The 19,936-nt window shown below is 39.5% G+C and overlaps 1 protein-coding gene across 4 annotated transcripts in view; it reads left to right on the top strand.

Moving 5' to 3' along the window:
- LOC122847241 (netrin receptor UNC5D-like) overlaps positions 1–19,936 on the top strand; it is a 234,592-nt gene that overhangs the window by 107,694 nt on the left and 106,962 nt on the right. For all 4 annotated transcript variants that reach the window (XM_044144747.1, XM_044144745.1, XM_044144748.1 and 1 more), the window contains exon 2: positions 17,438–17,644. In XM_044144747.1, coding sequence (XP_044000682.1) covers positions 17,438–17,644 — 207 coding nt within the window. The remainder of the gene's footprint in view (positions 1–17,437; positions 17,645–19,936) is intronic.

Here is a 19,936-nt window from a genome sequence, read left to right as displayed (position 1 = left end):
CTGAATAATGAAAACATAATTATCAAGCAGGTATCTTGATTGCAAGATCAAACTGTCGTACCTTCACTTTGCTTTAGGAGTTCCACAAGGCCCCATTCTTGTTTGCTCTTTACATTACCACACGTCTGAAAATGTCCTTGTAATTTCATCATTGCAACATTTTAGAGTAGATTTTTTTTTATAGGACTAGAAGTGGTATTAGAACAAAGGTGAACACTTAAAGTTACTGTAAAGCTTCAATCGGAGCATTTGAACAAGCCGGTTTGACGCACCTCCTTTACTGTACGTACTATATTTAGCCCACTTCCTAAATCGTATCATAAAGAACTGTGAACACTTAAAAATTTGTGTGTTTAATTTTTTGATTTTGTTCCTCACTGCTTACTTGTTAGGTCAAGCACTGTTGGGCTTGATGCTTTCTGATCTTTTAGACACTTTACCCTTAATCTACAGGAACTGCAGATGAAATGTAGCCTGTTAACTAAATGTTGCACATTTACTGCATTTAACAATGATAATTAATGCAGTGTGTCTCTTTTGCATTAAATAAAATAAACTGTTACAATAAAGGGTTTATGTGGATATTCAGCACTCTGTCACAGCTACTTCCTTTCTCCACTATCATCTGAGGTAACTGAGTGATGTTACCTCATGCTGCACTGATAGTTGTCTTTCTGTCTTAAGGTTTTTCCATCTTCAGGAAAAAAAAACAAAAAGAAGTCTGGCTTGTAACATTGCTGCATGACTCAGTTTAACACCCAATCCAGTCTTAGGAAGTGATTTTAAAACTTATTTTTTTCCAATAGAAGCTTTGAAATACTTACGGAAATAAATACAGTCTTTTATTCAGACCACTTTACTACTTTAGTTCTATTTGTGAAAACTTGTGTAGACTGCTGAAATGTACAGAAAGTGCATAAATTGCAAATCAGAATCTTAACAAAAGGTGCAACCTTTTATAGTATTCGAAGGTTTTCTATGTGCACCTTCTCAACAGATCCATTTTCCCTGTGTGCTTCAACACCAGCCTATGTGCTACTGTACAGTATGCAGAGTATAAGCACAAGTGGACGTGCTGTGCTTGTTGTTTTGCCCAAAGGCAATGTAGCAGACTCAGAACTGAGGTGTACGCCCGTATGATAAACAAACTAAAAAATCACGCTGCGCGTTGTCCAGGTCTTTTTATGAGTTGATTGTTGGTGTAGATTTATACACTTCTAATATTTAATCAAAATTAGGAAGGTTTTACAGAGTAAAAATAAGCCCTTCTGTACGAGAGTGTTTTTTCAAACACTCTTGATATTTCACACCACATCCCCTACATGTGGCTGTTTGAGGAGTTAGCCAGCTTTACTCAGCATCCTTCGTCTTAAATTCCTTATGCAATTACCCCCAGAGTGCAAGCTCAACGTTTAAGTCAGTGAAAGAGCCTGACAATGAGCAATGAGCGTGCCTTCTTCTTTTCCCTGATTATTTGTCTGGCGCACACAAATAATGAGCTTGCATAAGGTGGAATCTGGGACACTGTGTGCAGAGGACGTGCCGCACAAGGTGCTGAGCGTCCCTCACTCACCCCGTTCAACGTTTACTCGCTTGATTTGGAGGGAGGCATCGTTTGCGTAGAGGCGGCAGAGAAATTATCCCGACACATTTCCGCCGTGTCCATCTAAGCTTGACAAATGAGGGCGTTCAGCCCGAAAAGTCTTCAATTCTCATTGTTTTCTCGGTTGTTTCTGTTCCTTTAAAGATTCATCAGGAATCCTTGGCACGGCTCGCCGGGACTCTTAACTTATTAAGGGGGAAAAATGGAAAATTGTTCATCAGTTATGTATTGTGGAGTGAAGCAGGGCCCTTTTGCCGCTTGCTCTGGCAGAAATCAAATATACCCTCTTGCCGCTGAATGAGCTTGTTAGAGATATTTTTACAGCTGAGTGTTTCTCATCACATTAATAAAACAGAAGATGACATGCCCAGCAGAAGTCTGTAAACTATCTGATTTAAGTACTACCTTCACCTCGACATCGCTCCCTTGTTTATTATTGATGCTATCTTGATCGCACACGGTGCCAAGTGCGGCGAGGCTTTTCGGCTGGCTCGCATGCTCACCAACCACTCAGGCGGCATCACTGGGGTGCCTAAAAGTAACGTTTGAAGATCTCCACCGGGGCGGGCTGGGCTGTGAGGCGCTGCTTTGAACCTCTGTCCTTTGCTCTCTAAAGAAAATCACAGATGAGATGAGACAGTTGTTTGGGGGAAGAAGAGGTGCAGAATAAAGTCGTACACTGTCTTGCATTTTTCAGTAGCCATTCCCTTTTTATGTATGCAAGAAGGCAGATGGACATAGAAAAGCACTGTCCAGATGTTTGATCGGTCTAAATATTAAATACCAAGAAGTTCCTGTATTTCTTTCTGAAATTACTTATGACATATTGCACATATATCTGCAAAGTCAAGGCATACTGTCACCGTCAGACGGGTTTTGTCTTATGCCATTTGCTGTAAAGCAAAAAAAATAAATAAAATGGCAGACTGCAGGATTATGTAGACCTGTTTTTTTTTATTTTTTTTTATCCTTTTTAATTCTCAGAGGGAAAAATGGAAGTGGGTCTAATGGAGCTGAAGGAGTCATCGTGATAGTGGCTGAAGCTATAGCACCTTTCAAATGATAGATAAGCTTTTGAAAATGTTCAAAGCGCTCATAAATCCTTAAAGCTAAACTTTAAAACTTTCTATCGATAATTCTTCCTATTGCAACGAAAGTTTGTTCTGCAATCCATGTCACAAGTCAGAGAACGGTTTGTGTTTTCAGCATTTGATTTTTTTCAGCTGTTCTTTTGATTAAAAGGGGTTGATCTCTTTGAGAAGAAAAGAAACAGAAAAATATTTGTTGGAAATAGATTTCACAAATCCTAATTGTGTTTTGAAGAATCTAATGTTCCTTTTGAAGAATCCTGGTGGTGTTGATCCATTCGATGGAAAAATCCTGTCAGAGGCACTGATGGCATAGTTGCCTTGATTAACTTGATTTCTTGTTATTTATTCAAAAAAGTAACTGACTTACTTGATTACTCAAATTTAAAAGTCACTAAGGGGCAAGTCTGTACTGTAGTGGACAGATTGACTGTGCCACTGTTGAAACGTCAAATGTTTCTTCAAACTTATTGTGGCACTTTTGAAGCCAGAGAGTTTAACATGTTGGAAGACTATTATTATACTCCCCGTGCTGAACTAAACAAAAAATTTCTATTCAGTGTTAAAAACAGGTTTTTCAGTAACAATAAGTTCCAATTAATAATAATTCATATCAGCTGATATAAACCTAAAAACCAATGTAAATTCTGTAAGCATATTGTTGAAAAGTATTTTTTTTATATATGTTGCATTAGTGTTCGTGTCCCATAATTCAAGGAGATTATTGTCCGTACATCAGCGATCAGTTAGTAGGCCCAACCCAACACTGATTGGTAGCGGCTCCGTCCTCCACTAGGGGGCTTGTTACACTGTGTTCTGTATTAATGCCACAGTATGTAATAATGTAACAAAATCTGACTTCAAAATGCAATAAAACATCATTAATACTGTTTTACGGGTTAACTGACACAAAATGTCAAGGATTCAAAAGTCCTTGAATGCATTTCCAATACTCTCTTTAATAACAATATTACATTTTGCACCAGGTAGAAATGACAATGTAATAATGTCCCACATCATGCAATAAATGATCACAAACTGTGTTCATAATTGTTATACTTGTAACATGTTGTAGATCTTATAGATTTTTAAATTGTAACTTCGGTCAATAAATACAGAAATTTGGTCATTTAGTTGCCTTTTCAGACTTCAATCTTTTGAGTAATTTTAATCTGATAACTGGATTGGAAAGACTGGCGCTTTAGATTCCTCGTTACTAAAGAAAAATTATGAATCAGAATAACGCGTTACTGGCATCACTAATTAGAGGTCAAAGGTTGGAAAAAAAAGGGGCCAAATTTCAATGGCGAGCTCAATTGATCCAACACAAACACAACACCAGGTCCCATTAAAACAGTGAGTCAACATCTGTAGTTAGAACAAAGGCAACCTCAAGCTGCACCGGTTGATTTTCACTGATGCTGGACCACATAAAATAACACCTGCTGCACGGTGCACTGATGCTCGCCTCGACAAAGCGGCAGTGTACCGCCACAGGAACACACACAGGTGGTCTCTGCTATTGAGAATTTGGCAGTGTTGCCTGCTGTGGGTGGCTCAGTGAACCCCTTAGACCTTTGTATTCATGTCCCATGGTGGTGGGTTTTTTTTTTTGTTTTTTTTGAGTGCTGCTGTGTAGAGTTTGGAGCTCATGTTAATGTTTTGGTTTCTTTGTGAGTAGCCTGTATGCTGTTTAGCAGAGGGCTTTATAAGCTCGACTCAGTCATAACGGCAGAACATCAGCTGAACCTGTTGGGTTATCATTTTGGGATAACCCAAGTTGAGTCTGACTGGACGGAGAGCATCTGTGAACATCAGACAAAAATCTTGTCAAATGTTCATGCCACATTTGAGCTAAACTTTTTGCTTGTGCCGCTATCATTTTAAAGATATTAAGAAATGTTTCCAGAGGTCATGAGAGGTCAAGCTTCTGCAAATCACACAAAACTGGCGTCAATCAACTTGACTGTTTTTGCTGGTTTGTGCAGCCAAATGTTTTGATTGTGCTGCTTTGGCTTTGATTAAATTAGTGAAATTGTTAAGGGGTTTTTTGATGTTATAAAATTTGTTTGGGTGGGTTGTTGACTTGTTGACTTTTAAACTCCCATTGATATCTTCAAAGCCAAAGCAGCACAAACTAAAAAAATCTGCTGCACAAACATAGTGAAGCTGATTGACACAAATTGTGTCTGATTTGCAAAAGGTGCTGGTTGACCTTTCATGACCTCTGGAAAGATTTCTAAATGATAGCCGCACAAACCAACACAAACGTTTGACACCATTTTTGTCAGATTTGAAGGTGGGGGGGCCGACTTCACTCCAAAACAACCATTCATTCCTGCTAGTTGCTAAGGATGTGAACCGTCATACCAGTCAGACGGAAACTTTTTTTCTACATTTTTAAATTTAGGATTGATGTGTGATCATCCCTAAGGTAAAAGTGCTTATAGAGACTTTATCACCTGATATCGTAGCGCATTTAGAGAAAATAGTGCAGCTCTTTGAATGCCTTCTCTTTGCCAAATAACGTTTTTGCAGTAAAAACCCAGAACACATAAAAACATTTAACATGAGGCCAAGAGCTGGAGTGTTTAATCTCTCAAGTTCTCTGTAAAAAGAGCAAAAAAGTTGAGCTAAGCTATGCTAACCTTTACATCTGCGGGATTCGCCGCGTTTTAAATGGAAGTTAAAAGGCGAACAACTCGACAATATGCTGCCTTCCACTATCAATCTGGCAAGTGATTATTAATGACAACACAAATTGAGTCCCCAAGTATTTTGCTGAAGACTTAAATTTTTTTTAATGTACCACATTTTTTCCCTCACTCCCAAAGATTTATTAATAATGCAAAACTGCTTTCATGGAAATAAATTTTGATACTTCAGACTTCCCCTCGAATAACGGCCACACGGCGGTAATTTATTCATAAATCCATTTAATAATAAAGTCCCACTCGCATCTGTGGTCAAAGCTCTCAGGAAACGCGAGTGAGTGAGGGGGGAAAGAAAAAAAAAAAGAGTTATTGGGAGGATTGTTTTCTGGAATCTTACTTATTTATGAAGACTCCTTACAAAGTGCACTCACATTAGAGAGAGCTGTCAGGATGCCAGCGTGATCGCAGCCAAAGTCGTATGCGCCACACAATGCTTCTAATTATGTCGCTGTCTCTTCTCTGTCAGAAAAGATCAAATGAATCAAAGCCTATATGGGAAGGAGTAAGTAAGCAATTATGTTCTTTTGTCTGCTATCACTGCCAGTCAACAGAGGCTGCGGCTCTAAACGACGCCGGAGCAAAAGTGGAGCGAGAGAGCTTTGATAGATGAAGTAATAATTCAGCCGGATACAACATGTTAATAAAGGCGCACCGTATCTCCGTTCGCCATCACTCAAAAGTGACTGCGCTGGTCATGCGATACGGGCAAAGAAAGGGAATATAATCCCATCGTCTATAGTTTGAAGATTGCTTGGCGTGTCACCCTGGTTCTCCTCTATTGTCAATGTTAATTAAACTCACAGAAGAGGTGAAAAGGGTTCAAATGACACCATTTAATTTCAATCTCACTTAAAGTCTGTAGATACTGTTTCCTGTTTTCGATGTTCATGCTTGTTGATATTTTTGTAAAATCCAAATTACATCGAGCATATAATAATTTATAGAAGGGTTCTTATAGTTCCTTGCATACTTGTTCAAATGTTCACATTTTTTACTCCTGCATTTTACTGACACTTTATGTGATGGAGCAACACAAAGTGGGGTATATTTGTAACGTGGTTGAGTCTGACTGGACGGAGAGCATCTGTGAACATGCATTTTTACACCTTGCCACATAATCTGAAAAGAACCGTTGTCTGGACTTTGACGAGCCCATTGAAACACATGAAAATACTATTTAATATAAACCATTCTTTTGGTTTCTGTCAAAAGAATGGTTTATTTCATTTCAGCTTCAGGTCTTTCCCCAGGTCTTCCTCCAGTACGGCCTTTCGTGCGACTCATCGTATCCCAATCAGCTCTGACCATCGTGCATGTTGAGGAAAAGCGTTCTCATGGTAGTAGATGACTCAGGAAGGCAAATGTTTGTGCCACTTTCTTTTTTTCAAAATAAAAAAAAAAAAACTTTAAAAATACAGTCACGTGCCACACTTCTAATTTTTATAGTATGAATATGAAAACCATCTATTTTCCTCCTTCTGCATCATAATTATGTATTTTGTTGTGGTCTCATAATACAATCCCAGAGAGTTTGGTGCTTTTTAATGTGACAAAGTGTGAAAATGTTAAGGGAGAAAAATACTTTTTGGAGACTTAGATTATTTAGAACTTATTTCTCCTCAACATATCATTGTCTTTCCATATTTGTGTTTATTTCCGGCTAATGTAAATCCTAGCAACTTATATTTTTTCAAATCGTGCCGTCATTTAAACACCTCATTTCTCTGAGACAGTTATTCCTATTTTGATATATTCCTAAAAACAACAACCTAAAAAGTAGTTCAGGCGTAACTGTTGCATGTAAGAGCAGAGCTTTTATCCAACGCGGTGCGGCTCACTATTAATGGCGAAGCATTTCTCGGTGAAGAAAAGCCAAGTTGACATTTTTGGCCGGATCTGAAAGGGATTATCTCCACACTCTGAAAAAAAAAATACACAAGTCCAAGCTTATTTCTAATACAGTATTTTTTAGCCACCTTTCCACGTGTGAGTTAGTGGCGGAAAAGTCTTGGAAAGAGATCATCGGCATACGGAACACGAAAGGCAAATGCATGTGCCATTTATGGGGATAAATTGTTTTCCCTCTTAATATCAATCTGAGAGTGAACAAGTCCTATAGAAGGGTGGTTGATATTATAGAGGGGTTTTTTTTTTGTCAGTTTGACATCCAGGTAACCCACTTTTGCTTCAGTATGTTTACTCTTTGATTATCGGGAGAGCTGAGGGAAGCACTATCTCTCAGCTGCCAAAACCAGGCTGGCAGGCTGTCACAACACCAATGAAGACACATATACCACCTGGGTGTTTGTATGCCGTACACACAAACTGTACACACACACACACACACACGCCCACGCACACACTTGCACTAAGGTTGTGTGCGTGCTTAATGGTATATCCACATAGCGGCAAAACAACAAAACAAGACAGTAGCATGTTTGTTTGTTTTTTTGGAAAGAGACATGTTTTTGCTGTTGCTTTTTAGAGAAGCAGACTATGAATTCATAGAGGGATTTTTTGGAGTCATGACAACACAAAGCAAACCAGGTCACAATATTTTTTATTAGGGAAAAAAAAACCCCAAAAAACAAGTTTGTGAATCCAACTATACAACGTTAGCATATGGACTAATTAAATCATGATCTCTGAATACATTCCGTACATTCTGGTCAACACAGATGCAATTATTGCTGGGTTTTTTTTTAAACACAAATTAACCCCTGACTTTTTTTTTTCCTTTTTTTACTGTGGTCCTTCTGTTTTGTGATAAAACTCCTCCAGCCACAGGAAGCAACCCAGGAGACATTTTAAGGGTCTTATTATTTGATGCCACCTAGACAGTGAATTCACATGGACTGCATTAGAAGGTCTACAGAGATTCACAGACGGGAGTTTTTTGTTGTTTTTGTTTTTTTTAACAAATTATTTGTAGCATCCGTCTTATCAGAGCAAATTGTCAGTTTCTGAAAAATTAGCAAAGGCCAAAAAGCAAAAATTGCTTTAAACAACGCTCTTGAATCACTTTTTTTTATTATTATTTGCGTCCATGGCTTCGATTTCCATAACTCAGGGTGCTGCAAAGATGGCCGCTTCTCTAAGAGTCTCCTAAATTGCATGGTCTCGAAACATATTTGGAATTATTAGAATTAGAATTAAACAGAAACAGGATGGATGGATGGAGTTGCAACAAGTTTTCTACAATGAAGTGTGGCTCTCGTTAACTCCTCCAGACTTACCAGGAATATAAGCTTAGATGATTCGTAAAATGGATGGGAGCAAAGTCTAACTTTGGGATTAATGATAATGTTTAGCTTGGAAAAAAACAAACAAAAGTTTTGTAGATGAACTCAAGGGAGAAAGACTTTTCATAAATGGGAAACAGAGAATCAGGGCAGAGTCAACATTTGTTTATTTTTGTTTTGATTGGACATCTGGCATGTGTTTCGGGAAAACTGTCTCTGCTTGGGAATGCTCAAATGCTCAATCAGTGCAAGCGTCAAATGTGCTGGTGTGTGTGTGTGTGTGTGTATGCGTGTGCGCGCGTGCGTGCGTGCATGTGTGTGTGTGTTGGTTTCTGGGATGACAGATGAGAGGTTTCGCATCAATATTTGAACAAACCGCTCTTCCATCTCTTTCTGTTGAGACCAGGCAGCTTTTTGTTGTTGTTGTTTTTAAAGGGACTGGGAGTCACAGCGGACTGCTCCTGCAGAACAGACATCATGTGTTGGAGGGGAGATTTAGATCTTAAGGTGTTTCTTTTTGTCTTAAGTTACAGAGAAGCTTTGCTTAACAACAAGGAGGAAATGGAAGTGTGTAGAAGTTTAACTCACACCTCATTCGTCGGAGAGCGTTTGTGTACATCCAGGAGATGCAAACACCATCTGGTTGTTGGGTGGGAAGAGCCTGATGGGTGACGAACACTAAACATGACCCACATAGTCATGTTTAACACAGTATAGAGTTTGTGGTTAGAATGTGGAGTTATTCAACCTTTCGCTATTTCTCAGAATGTCTTTTAAAGTACTTCCCTTATGATGGGACTGTAGTTACATTTTACGTTCAACATGTTTGAAAATCTTCATTTTTTTTCTCTCTACCTTCTTGCCATGGACACGTATGATCTGAACAGATGCTCCCCCAGTGCTTCTCACTATCCTCAACACCCACCTATCATCTGCTTCTGCAATCTCCTGCCACCCCCACCTCCTCTGTTAGCTTCACCTCCACTCCTCAGACTGGCCCATCCATCTGCTGCACGAATTAGTGTCGATTCTGCCTATGAGGGGCCCACCTCATCCGGGTGTATATAATTAATGCAGTGTTGCCCACTGCCAAGCTGTATTTATTCATGTATTTACACGGACACACTTTATAAAAGTCACTGTTTACAACAAGGCGACTATAATGAATATCAGATCTACAAATAGGTCTCTCTTTCAACAGGAAATTGTACACCTCATTTCTTAACCCTGGTGGGGAGATGTTACTATGGTTAAAAAATATAATAATAATAATAGTAATAATAATTTTGGTGCTGATTCTTAATTGGGAAACTCAGCAAGTTATTAAATGATTTGTTTAATCCATGTCGAAGCGCTACTCCATGATACATAATACTGTTGTGAGGTTGTTGGGATAAGTGGGGGTTCCCTGCCTTTTATACTATAAATCAATCAATCAATCAGGTTTATTTGTGCCGCACATTTCAGCACCAAGACGGTTCATAGTGCTTCACATCATAAAAATACAAAGTCATTGAAGAAAGCACACAGTGAACAATTGAGAAAACCATTAAAGATTACATTTGCCAAGTGCCACTGTTACACATAAAAATGTTGGTCATATTTCATGTATTATGTCTCAAAAGCAACTCTAACAGGTGGGTTTTTAGACTAGATTTAAAGGAACCAGAACCAGAAGACCTGAGAGGTCTGGAAGGTTGATACAACAATATATTTATGTTTAGTATAAAAGGCTTGTATAATTCATTATGTGGTGTGGAAATAATCACACAGGAGGGTGATCCAGGACAAAATTAAAAGTTCTGTTTTTCTGCTGTTGACAACTTTCCCTCTCATTAGTCTTCATGCCATAAAATCTTGGCATATATTAAGCTAATAAAAACTGGGGGGAATCACCACCATGAGAGCAAAGGGACGCGCAAATAAAGTTACAAAAACTTTTTTTTTTTTTTTTTTTTTTTTTTGCTCACATACTTTTAGTTTGCCTAAATTAGTGCAAAGACATTCACTTAGGTTTCTATTCACTTCTTTTTGTAATTTCTTTTCTGTGGAACCGTCACTAAGATGAAGCATAAAGCAGAAAACGTTTTGGAAAAGTTCAACTCTGACTCGATGCCAAAAATAAAAAAGTTTAAAATTTGCACAAGTTGCCGAAATACAGCAAGAGGAACAAATCATCTCATATTCTGCACTGAATATTTACACTTCCATTGCTTGACACCTACCTGACTTCAAGTAGAAAAACTGTTATCATTTTCACCTTAGTTTGGCTGCTGTATGAACAGATGTAGTAACAAGTCACAGCGCCTCTCGTTCTGCTTGATACGAGTTGAACAGGCAGCGGAAGTAATGCAGGAAGGAATATCAAAGGCATAATTAGTCTTTACCATTTGTAAATATTTCATCTTGAATTTGTCCTCTCTTCTCTTCATATCAGATCAATTACAATAATGTACTGTGAAGAGGCGAATAAATTGCTGACACTCACAGAGTAAACCTGCAAACAACAGAACTAAAGTGTAATTCATCGGTTACTGTAGGTTCAAAAGCAAACGTGGACATTTTTCCACCCTCATAAATCCTCTTGGAAGGGATCTGTTTCAGCAGATCTGGTTTGAATGTTGACCTTATCATGACGTGAGTGTAAATATCTCTAAACTTCGTCTGCCACAAGAATGTCAACCTTCAGGCCTTTTGGGATTGGACTGAGATATTCAGTTGTAAATCCAAATTCCTCAGTGAGACACTATTAGATTTTCAAATGCAAATGTTTGACATGGATTACTTTGGATTCTTTTTTTTTACACATGCAGTAAACTTCCTGAACCTTTCGATGGCTTGCCCAACCATAGCACAGGTATTCACCCATGAGTTGTTCTGCTCCACTTTGATTTCTAGTGCAAACCGAATCCTGTCAGCAGAGCCAAGATCAGCTGCTGATTTTCAAGCTATGGATGAAACGACAGATGATTGAAATCTGTGGTCCTCTTTCCAACTTGTTTGAAAGAAGCTTTAAGATGTAAGGCAACAGTTATCAGTGGTTTTCATTGACATTTTCTGCAAATCACAGGTCTTGGGAATTTACTAAAACTATTAGTTTTGGTTTCACATGCATAATATGTAAAGTACTGTCTACCATAGGATTGAGTTGCTTTGAATTGTTTCTGTGGGATGCGTTTTTTAAAGATATTTTGAGATCTGGTACAATAGGCAAATGTACTTCACCATGTAACTCTGTTCTGATTTTCTGCATACATCTTTGTCCTACTTATGCATTTTCAGTGCTTCATTAATTGGTTTTCACTTTAATGATGCACAATAAAACAATAAATTCTGTCTTCTGTTATTTACCAACTTAAATGTTGCTCACAGAAACATCAAAATTTCAGTGTTTTGTCATCGCATTGTTTAAAATGCTTCACCTGTCACTATTTTATTGCCAAATAGCACTCCATAATGTGTGTAGAATTAATGCTGTACTGTCTGATTGTACACTTTATGGAACAGGCTGACCTTGTTGCACCACAATCCACTTTCTGTCTAAGAGAGCACAACCCTGACATGAGTTGTGCATGTCGAAAAATGTTTTTGTTTTTTTGTTCCTGTTCTTACCGGTTTGCTCGGTTGATCGATCAAGTATCCTCTCTGAATTTCAGACCTACTCGGGCCATTATGTACTGCAGGAGAAAGACAGAGAGAAAATTCAAAATGTAGCACTTGCTTTATAATTCATTGACAATTCGTCCTTAAGGCTAAAGAAGACAGGGGCAATCTTGGTGGTTCCTTCATTCAGAACGGGTCGGTAACTGCACACCTCGTAGATGCGCCGTGAATGTGTGAAGAGACGTTTAACGGTGAGAGATTTACAAAGGTAATGAAGCAAAATGCTGAAAATTATTACAGGGAATTATGCCAGTCACATTCTGCAGATTTTCAAGACAAAAATACTGCAAGTTATGAAGGGTTCTGTCTGCAGCACAAGACCCACGCAATATATGTGATCACTTATACAACTTAATCAGATATTACAAACAGCACATAATGTTAGAGGTGATTTCTAATACAAAGAAAGGTATTTTTTTCAGAAATGTTACCACAGTGCACTGAAAAACTAGCTTAAACATTCAACATTTTGTCATATTTCGACAAAAAAAATATAGTTTTTATCAGAATTTCTTTTCTGTGGTAGTAGCAAACCTCTGTGTACAGTTACAGCTGCAGGTCTACCTGGTTAACACATCTAGAAACCAACCTTTCTGTCTTGTATTTGTTGAATTGCTCAGTTTTTTTTTTTTAACATAACAGCAACAACCCTGGTCAAAACATGTCAGATTTTTGACTGTGAATCTGGATTTCTCATGGTTTCTTTTCAGCACCGACTATTTTATGCCATCCTCCCACAAATGACAGATTTGTTGCGTGTCCAACTAATATTAATTCTATAGACAATTTACCTCACCTGAGCTCTGTATGCCTCAGAGCTCCTCCTGTATTCTTGGCTGATTCTCTCATCAACATTCTCTTTGCCAAGTCAGTCACCTTCAGATGACGACTATATCTTAAGTTTCATTGTTCAAAATTGAATAGATGTTCAAAGCTTTGAATATAAGTTGATGACCTAAAACCTATTTTAAACTTGCCCAACTATTGGTTAGGATGCGATGAAACTGAAAAATGTCAATAATTTTGGAGGACACAGTACAATGTAAATTGACATATAAAAGGCTATTTCCATTATGATGCAAAATCTGCATCATAATGCATCATTTGAGCTTTATATAATGTTATAACCTCATTAACGCTTGCTCATGCAGGCTCACGCCTATTTACCCAAAATAGCTCCTTCAGACTAGCAGCAGCAGTAATTACCAAACACCTGGTAGAAATGCAGGTCTGCTGACCTCATCATAAAAAATACAATGCTTGTAGACTGCATGGAGAGGCATTGTTGAGTTGTGCTGAAGGCAGAGAGTCTGAAACAGTAGGAGCTTCTTAAAGAGACAGGCCAACTTCAAGGCATCAGACACTGCTATGATTTGAAGTCAAATTTCTTTGATGTTGTTTCGACATATAGCACTTACAGAACAACCAAAGGTAACAGTTATTTGATTGTTGTATAAAATGGCACCATGTGCCCGTATCCCCCTTTAATGAAATATGTTTTTGTCGCTGAATTCCCCCGACTTTTTAATTTAGCATGTAAAGAGATCGAGTGTTTTCTCCGTCTGACAAAAACGCGCCTGCTTCCTGACAAGTTGCTTCACGACTCGCGTGTATTTCCTGTAGAAGCCTTTATGTGCAAGGCAGACACAAAGGCAGAGAAAGGGAAAGAAAATAGAGCCATCACTCAGCCCTTTGGCAGTGATATGTTGTTTTCTCTCTGAGTTGGCTAAATGTATCTGTGCCCCTTATGTGTTATTGCCAGACGGAAGCATTGGTTGTAGATCATTCTGAAAACTGTGAAGCACAAGCCTCAGCGGTCTCCTGAATGGCGGTGGGGAAACATATTGTGGTAAGATGAACCAATAACCGCCCTGCACCAAACCCCGGATGTAAATGTTGGGAGAATGTCAAGCGGCATCACACTTCTTCACGACACTGCTCTGCGGAGCCTTATCGCAGTATGGTTTAAAATAGTACGCTGCAGCATAAATATTGCCGCCGCTGCTGTTTGTGATTTATATTCATCAATTTCATGACCGGAGACTATGTTATGCAGTTTCTAGGGACAGTTGAGTGCTTGTAAGCCTCACATGCCGACACCAACCCCGGGTTAAATGGCACCAGTTTCCTTTCATGTGTCTCTCTTAATCTGTCTGCCTCGAAACATCCCAGCGGCTAAATGGAAGAGAAAAATCAGAGCAGTGAACAGACTGCTAACGGCAACGAAATCTGAAATCATCTCTAATGTTGATATCGGTATTAGTTGTAATAGTCACCGGTGTTGAACTTTCCTGTTGGTAGGCCAAAATAACATGGGACCCGATCCATTTATCAGATGCCATAATTGCGAATGGCTTTAACTGGGATTGACAGTCTTTGTATTTGGGTGTTCCTGTTCTCATCTATCCTTGCCTCGATGCAAAGTCATGTCTGTGTTTTGCATCCATCCAAACACAAACACACCGTGTCAGTTCTGCCCGTGCAAAACAAAGAGGAGCACTCCATACAAGAAAAGCTTGCCTGGGGCTAGACATTTTGAAATTAAAAGCATGTCTCTTTGTTCAGCTCCCGTTCCACCAACGCGGCAGAGAATGCGAGCGCGTCCCACAGAGGTGTAGACGAACAGCGAGCAGGTTCTGTGATTTTCACAGCCGGGGAATCGCAGAGAGTCTTTTATCTATTTCCCTCCATCAGGAGACATCCAGTGAGGATAGGTAGGAGGATGGGATTAGCTGGAGAGGGGAGGGGGGGAGAAGAAAATGAGAGAGTGGGTTCCCTAATCCTGATGGGCTTTTCAGAGGTACACCCATCACTGTGAGGAAACGTGGAGTGTGCAGTGGGGAGGTGAGAGTGTATGGGATGGTTTGCCTCAATAAACTCTTCACACTTGCATGAAAGATGTTCCACCAAACTAGCGGATTAGTTAGAGTATAATTACAGTTGTGGGACTCAGAAGCAGCAAAAACGTGCGCCGACTGAAACAGCCCTCAAACAGGCAGAGGAAGGAGGGAGTAATGACTGTTAATGTGCTGCCAGCACCTTGTCTGCGAGTTCCTCCACTGAAGTAACTGTTTTTAGTGAGCACCGACGTCTGCGATCAAAGCGTTGTTTATGGATGTAGATCAACCTTCGCTTTAAATGGGAATATGTTCATCACTGCAAACATAGAGCTTCACAATCTAAAAAGGATCACAGTCGTCATCTTAATGATATGCCCACTATTGCAGTTTCAAAGGACTACTTTGATGCAGTATTCGGGAGGATGTTACTTTTCAGCTGTAATACATTTATGCTTCATATGCAAGTAACACAGCATATTTATTGAGACACCCATCCAAATCATTGAATTTATTTGTTGCAATCACTTTCATGGCCAGAGGCGCCGTGTCATTTAAAATGCTTCTATAAACTCTTATGAACAGAAAGGTCGGTGTAAGGGGTTCTGCAACTTAAGGCATATTACTGTGATAAGGTGGCACCTGTGGAATAAACTCCTTTGTGAAATGTTCTTGCAACTACAAATTCCCTTAACTTCTCTGTGTGACGTCATTACACACTGGGAAAAGCGAATGCTGAATCACCAACTGTGTGCAAAGTCAATAGCTTCAGTCTTCAGATTACAGCTAGAGTAATAGGTAAGGAGTTTGATAAAAAAAAAAAAAACAAAAAAAAAAGAAAACTTGCCAAGGAGGTGCATCATACCTTACATCCCCAAGTGCAATGTCAAACCTCAGATGCAATTAAGTGAAGCCTGGCACCACTGGACTCTATCAATCATGCCTCTCTGGGTGTTTTCACACCTGATAGTCCAGTAGAAGACGGTTCGATTGGGGACAGAAATTGCAACATTTGTTACGTTTTCAGCTGGTGTTGCTGCTGTTCTCTTTCACACTGCTTTGTGTCAAATGATCCAAATCCTTGAAAAACCTGTTCCTCCCTCACATGTGGTGGAGCTGCACCCAGAACCGCTGTAACAAAAGAAAAGAAAATCTCTAATGAAGACATGAGTGCAACTTCTTTCATCTTCAGAGTCAGATTTTAGTGGTTGTAAGATTTCTCTTTTGTTGTTGGTAAAAGACCACAAGCAATTTTTCCAGCTAATAATAAACTCACAAGTTTGTTTTGGTTATATTCAACCAGAATGCCTTGCGCTATAGTCTGCTTCCTGCTAGAGGTCTCTAGTCTGCTTGGCATTCACACATGTATTTGAACCATACCAGAGTTCACTTCAACCAAACCTGGATGCAGATTTTTAGGCAGACCGGAGTTTGCTTTTTTTGGTCTGCATCAGCGTGCGATGGCACATTCACACCTCCCCAAATGTACCAGACTTTCTAGGCAAACGAACTAGAATCTGATTAAAGTGGATTGAACAGGGCTGGAGTGAACAAGTCTTTGTTTGGAAGTTACTAATAGTGTGAATTTTGGTGGAGATTTTGGCTTGGCACCATTTGTCAAGGGAAAGACTTGAGTCTTTTACTTTTAGTGAAAGGAGCACTTAATGCTGCAGCAAAGAAGTTTAGAAAAATCTCCAAATGACAATTTTCAGTTTTGAAATGTGTGTGCATCAGTGGATAAACCAAGGCACTGGACTTTGTTTTGTCAAAACTTTAGGAGTCATTTGTATGGGTGACATGTCCAAAATGTTGTGCTTCGTTTAGGGACATGTGTGAGTTTTGTGTGGAGGAAGTTGACTGGGATGCACAAAGTCCTGACTTCAAACCAACCGAGAAAGCAGGCCAAACTCATTTGGGACAACTCTGCTTCAGTGGGAAGAGTAGATGTCTTGTAGCTGTTGATGGCTGCACATCCCTGGTGCAAATCTCTTGTTCTGCCCACCTTGTGAATGTGCTCTATTGGACTGAGATCTTGTGACTGCAGAGGGAGGGACAGGACCACACAATAACAGCGAGAAATAAAAATGGCAAATTTGCAAAACTGGTTAAACTAGTTCTGGACTGTAATACTGCTTCATCAAAGGATAACCACATGTTGGTACTTTGGAGAAAACCATGTCTGAAACCAATTGTTTTACTGCCAGAAATAAACAACTATAGCATCCGATGCATTTTGTTTATGGATTCCGTTTCATTCTTCTCTTCTTTTCATTTTTTTCCCCCCCTTCAGGTCCCAGAGGTGAAGCCCTGCAACATGGTCAGTCTGGGACCCTGCCGCGGTTCTTGGAGGAGCCTGTCGATGCCTACATCATCAAGAGCAACCCCATCAAGCTCAGGTGTCAGGCCCGGCCCGCGCTCCAAATCTTCTTCAAGTGCAACGGTGAATGGGTTCACCAGAGCCAGCACATGTCCCAAGAGCACACTGATGTCGTGACAGGTATTTTAACCCTAATGAACACATGATCTGTGTGCGTGAAGGATAAGCAAGGCAGCCATGTAGGAATTGGCTGGTTGATGCATAGTCTCAACAGTCCAAAAATGAAAAAAGCCTGACACTGTCCTTTGTTTGGCGTTTCATTTGTGGGGAATGTAAGAGCAAAAAGTAGCCAAGAGCTTGCAGGGTTAAATAAATTTGCTGGGCATTTAGAAGCACCGCTGTCTGCTGCAGGTTGGTCTCTACTGTTCACATCCTCTTCCAGCAGTTCTCTCAGCATTCACTGTGAACCCTCTGAAAGTGGTTCACAATGTGCCCACATGTCTGATGTTAAAGCCACCAATAAGGGACATGAGTCACCCAGCAGACTCACACTGAAGTAAACAACCCGTAGACTAACATTGGGGTCTACACCCCACTCAGTTATGTACAGTAATCCACTTTCATGCTGATTCCCAACCGCTGAATTACTTTGATAAATATTGTCCTCTATTGTCATCTCAACCTTCGGCTGCACTTTCAAGCCCACCTAACCTGTTCTCCATTTGCACTTCTGTACCTGTTTCACTTTGTACTGTCTCTTTTTAAATAGCACATAATGTGTATGCCAGAGGCACTTGGTGTGCAGAGACTTGAATGTAGTTCCTTGCACGTCACTCTAGATAAAAGCATCTGCTAACTGAATGAATTCAAATTCCAGGTTGAAATCCAGCAAGAAGGAGTAAAAAAAAAAAAAAAAGAAGAAGCCAGAAGGGCTTTCTGATTTTTCAGCAGATTTTTTATTTGGATTGTAGATTAGGACTCTTTGAGTGTTGATTTCTACCGCTTTCTTCTGTCTCTACCTTGCACCCAAACTGATGAATAATGTATGGAGAAGACCAAGAATGAGCCCAGGGCTTTGTCTAAGGTTAGGAGGAAATTGTGTGGAAGTTTATCATACCACCTTTTTGTGTTATTTTCCTCTAAAACCAATCTGAGAATGTATTTTGGCATCCAGAACAAAAGTTGGTAATAACATCGTAACGTACTGGCATTGATGTAAAGTTACGCCTTTGTAATTGTACGATGATGACATTTTCGGTTATTAACCTTTTCCAATGTGGTCTCATGACGATGCATCCGTCTGTTCATGAAATAGTTTTCCCAACACACCAGGTGTCACAATTCATCTAAACTAAAGTGACGTTTGAGCCAACTTGTTTAGTTTTAGCATGAGACTTTGAACTCCATATGATTCCTGTAAGTGATGCAACTTGCTGAAATACTGCTGCTGCTGCTGTTGTTGTTGTCTTAACTTAAAGTGAATCCATTAAAACCACAAGGAAAATGGTTCCTCTTCGAGTCCTTGGACTGTTTTTGTTGCATCATCCCAAAGAGGGAGGGGGATGGGTGAGAGGATCCTCTCATGTTTACACATCAAACTAAAAAGCATAAACATTTTCCAACAATGCACTGGAGCTACAATTGTGTCTCTCCATGTGATAAGTTAGATAACGTACAGTAAAGTTTCTTTTTCTAAAAAATCCAGTTTGACAGTAGTTTGTTGTTTGGTCCTTTGGTATGCTTACATGAAAAGAATACTAAATGTAGTTAATTTCAAAGGCATTCATTCGACTTGAACTTTCTCACATTTTCACATATCACAACTAATGCATTTTCTTGTGATTTTATGTGACAGAAAGTGGTACACAATTGTGAAGAGGAGGAAAACTTCTGCGCCTTCAACATTTATCCAAGTAGAAGTCTGAAACGGGTTGCGTGTATTTGTAGGCAGCCCCGGTTGGTGCTTTGAAGAACAAAATTTCTCTCAGAAATTACATAATGTAAAAAGGTAACTTGTTGTTTTTGCAATAAATCAGCCCAAATATCAACGGGGAAATACGAGTTTGAGTTTTAGGCGATTAAGGTTGTTTTCCTGCTGAAACGTAAAACTCAAATCTGATCCTTCTGTCCTCACAGTATGATGCTGCCACCACCATGTTTCACCATGGAGATACACTGTCCAGTTTTGTGCATCCACATGTTTTTTTGTTTGTTTTTTTTTATGTTAGCCAACAGATCCTTCTTATTTGGATTTGTAGCTTTACTAAAAAATGTTCAGCTTCAGTCTTGTCTAAGGAGAGCACTTTCTTCCACACGTTTACTGTGCTCCCTACATGGCTCGTGGCAAATTGTGAAGTCGGCTTATTGTGGCTGCCTCTCAACTATAAGGCTTTATTCTTGCCAGTCTTGCGTAAAAATCACTTTCATGGAGTGCACAACCAATAGTTTTACCGTCTACAGGTTCCCTCACCT

Source organism: Gambusia affinis, linkage group LG17, assembly GCF_019740435.1.
Source record: "Gambusia affinis linkage group LG17, SWU_Gaff_1.0, whole genome shotgun sequence".
Taxonomy (NCBI): Eukaryota; Metazoa; Chordata; class Actinopteri; order Cyprinodontiformes; family Poeciliidae; genus Gambusia; species Gambusia affinis.
This window is presented reverse-complemented; position numbering and strand designations above follow the sequence as displayed.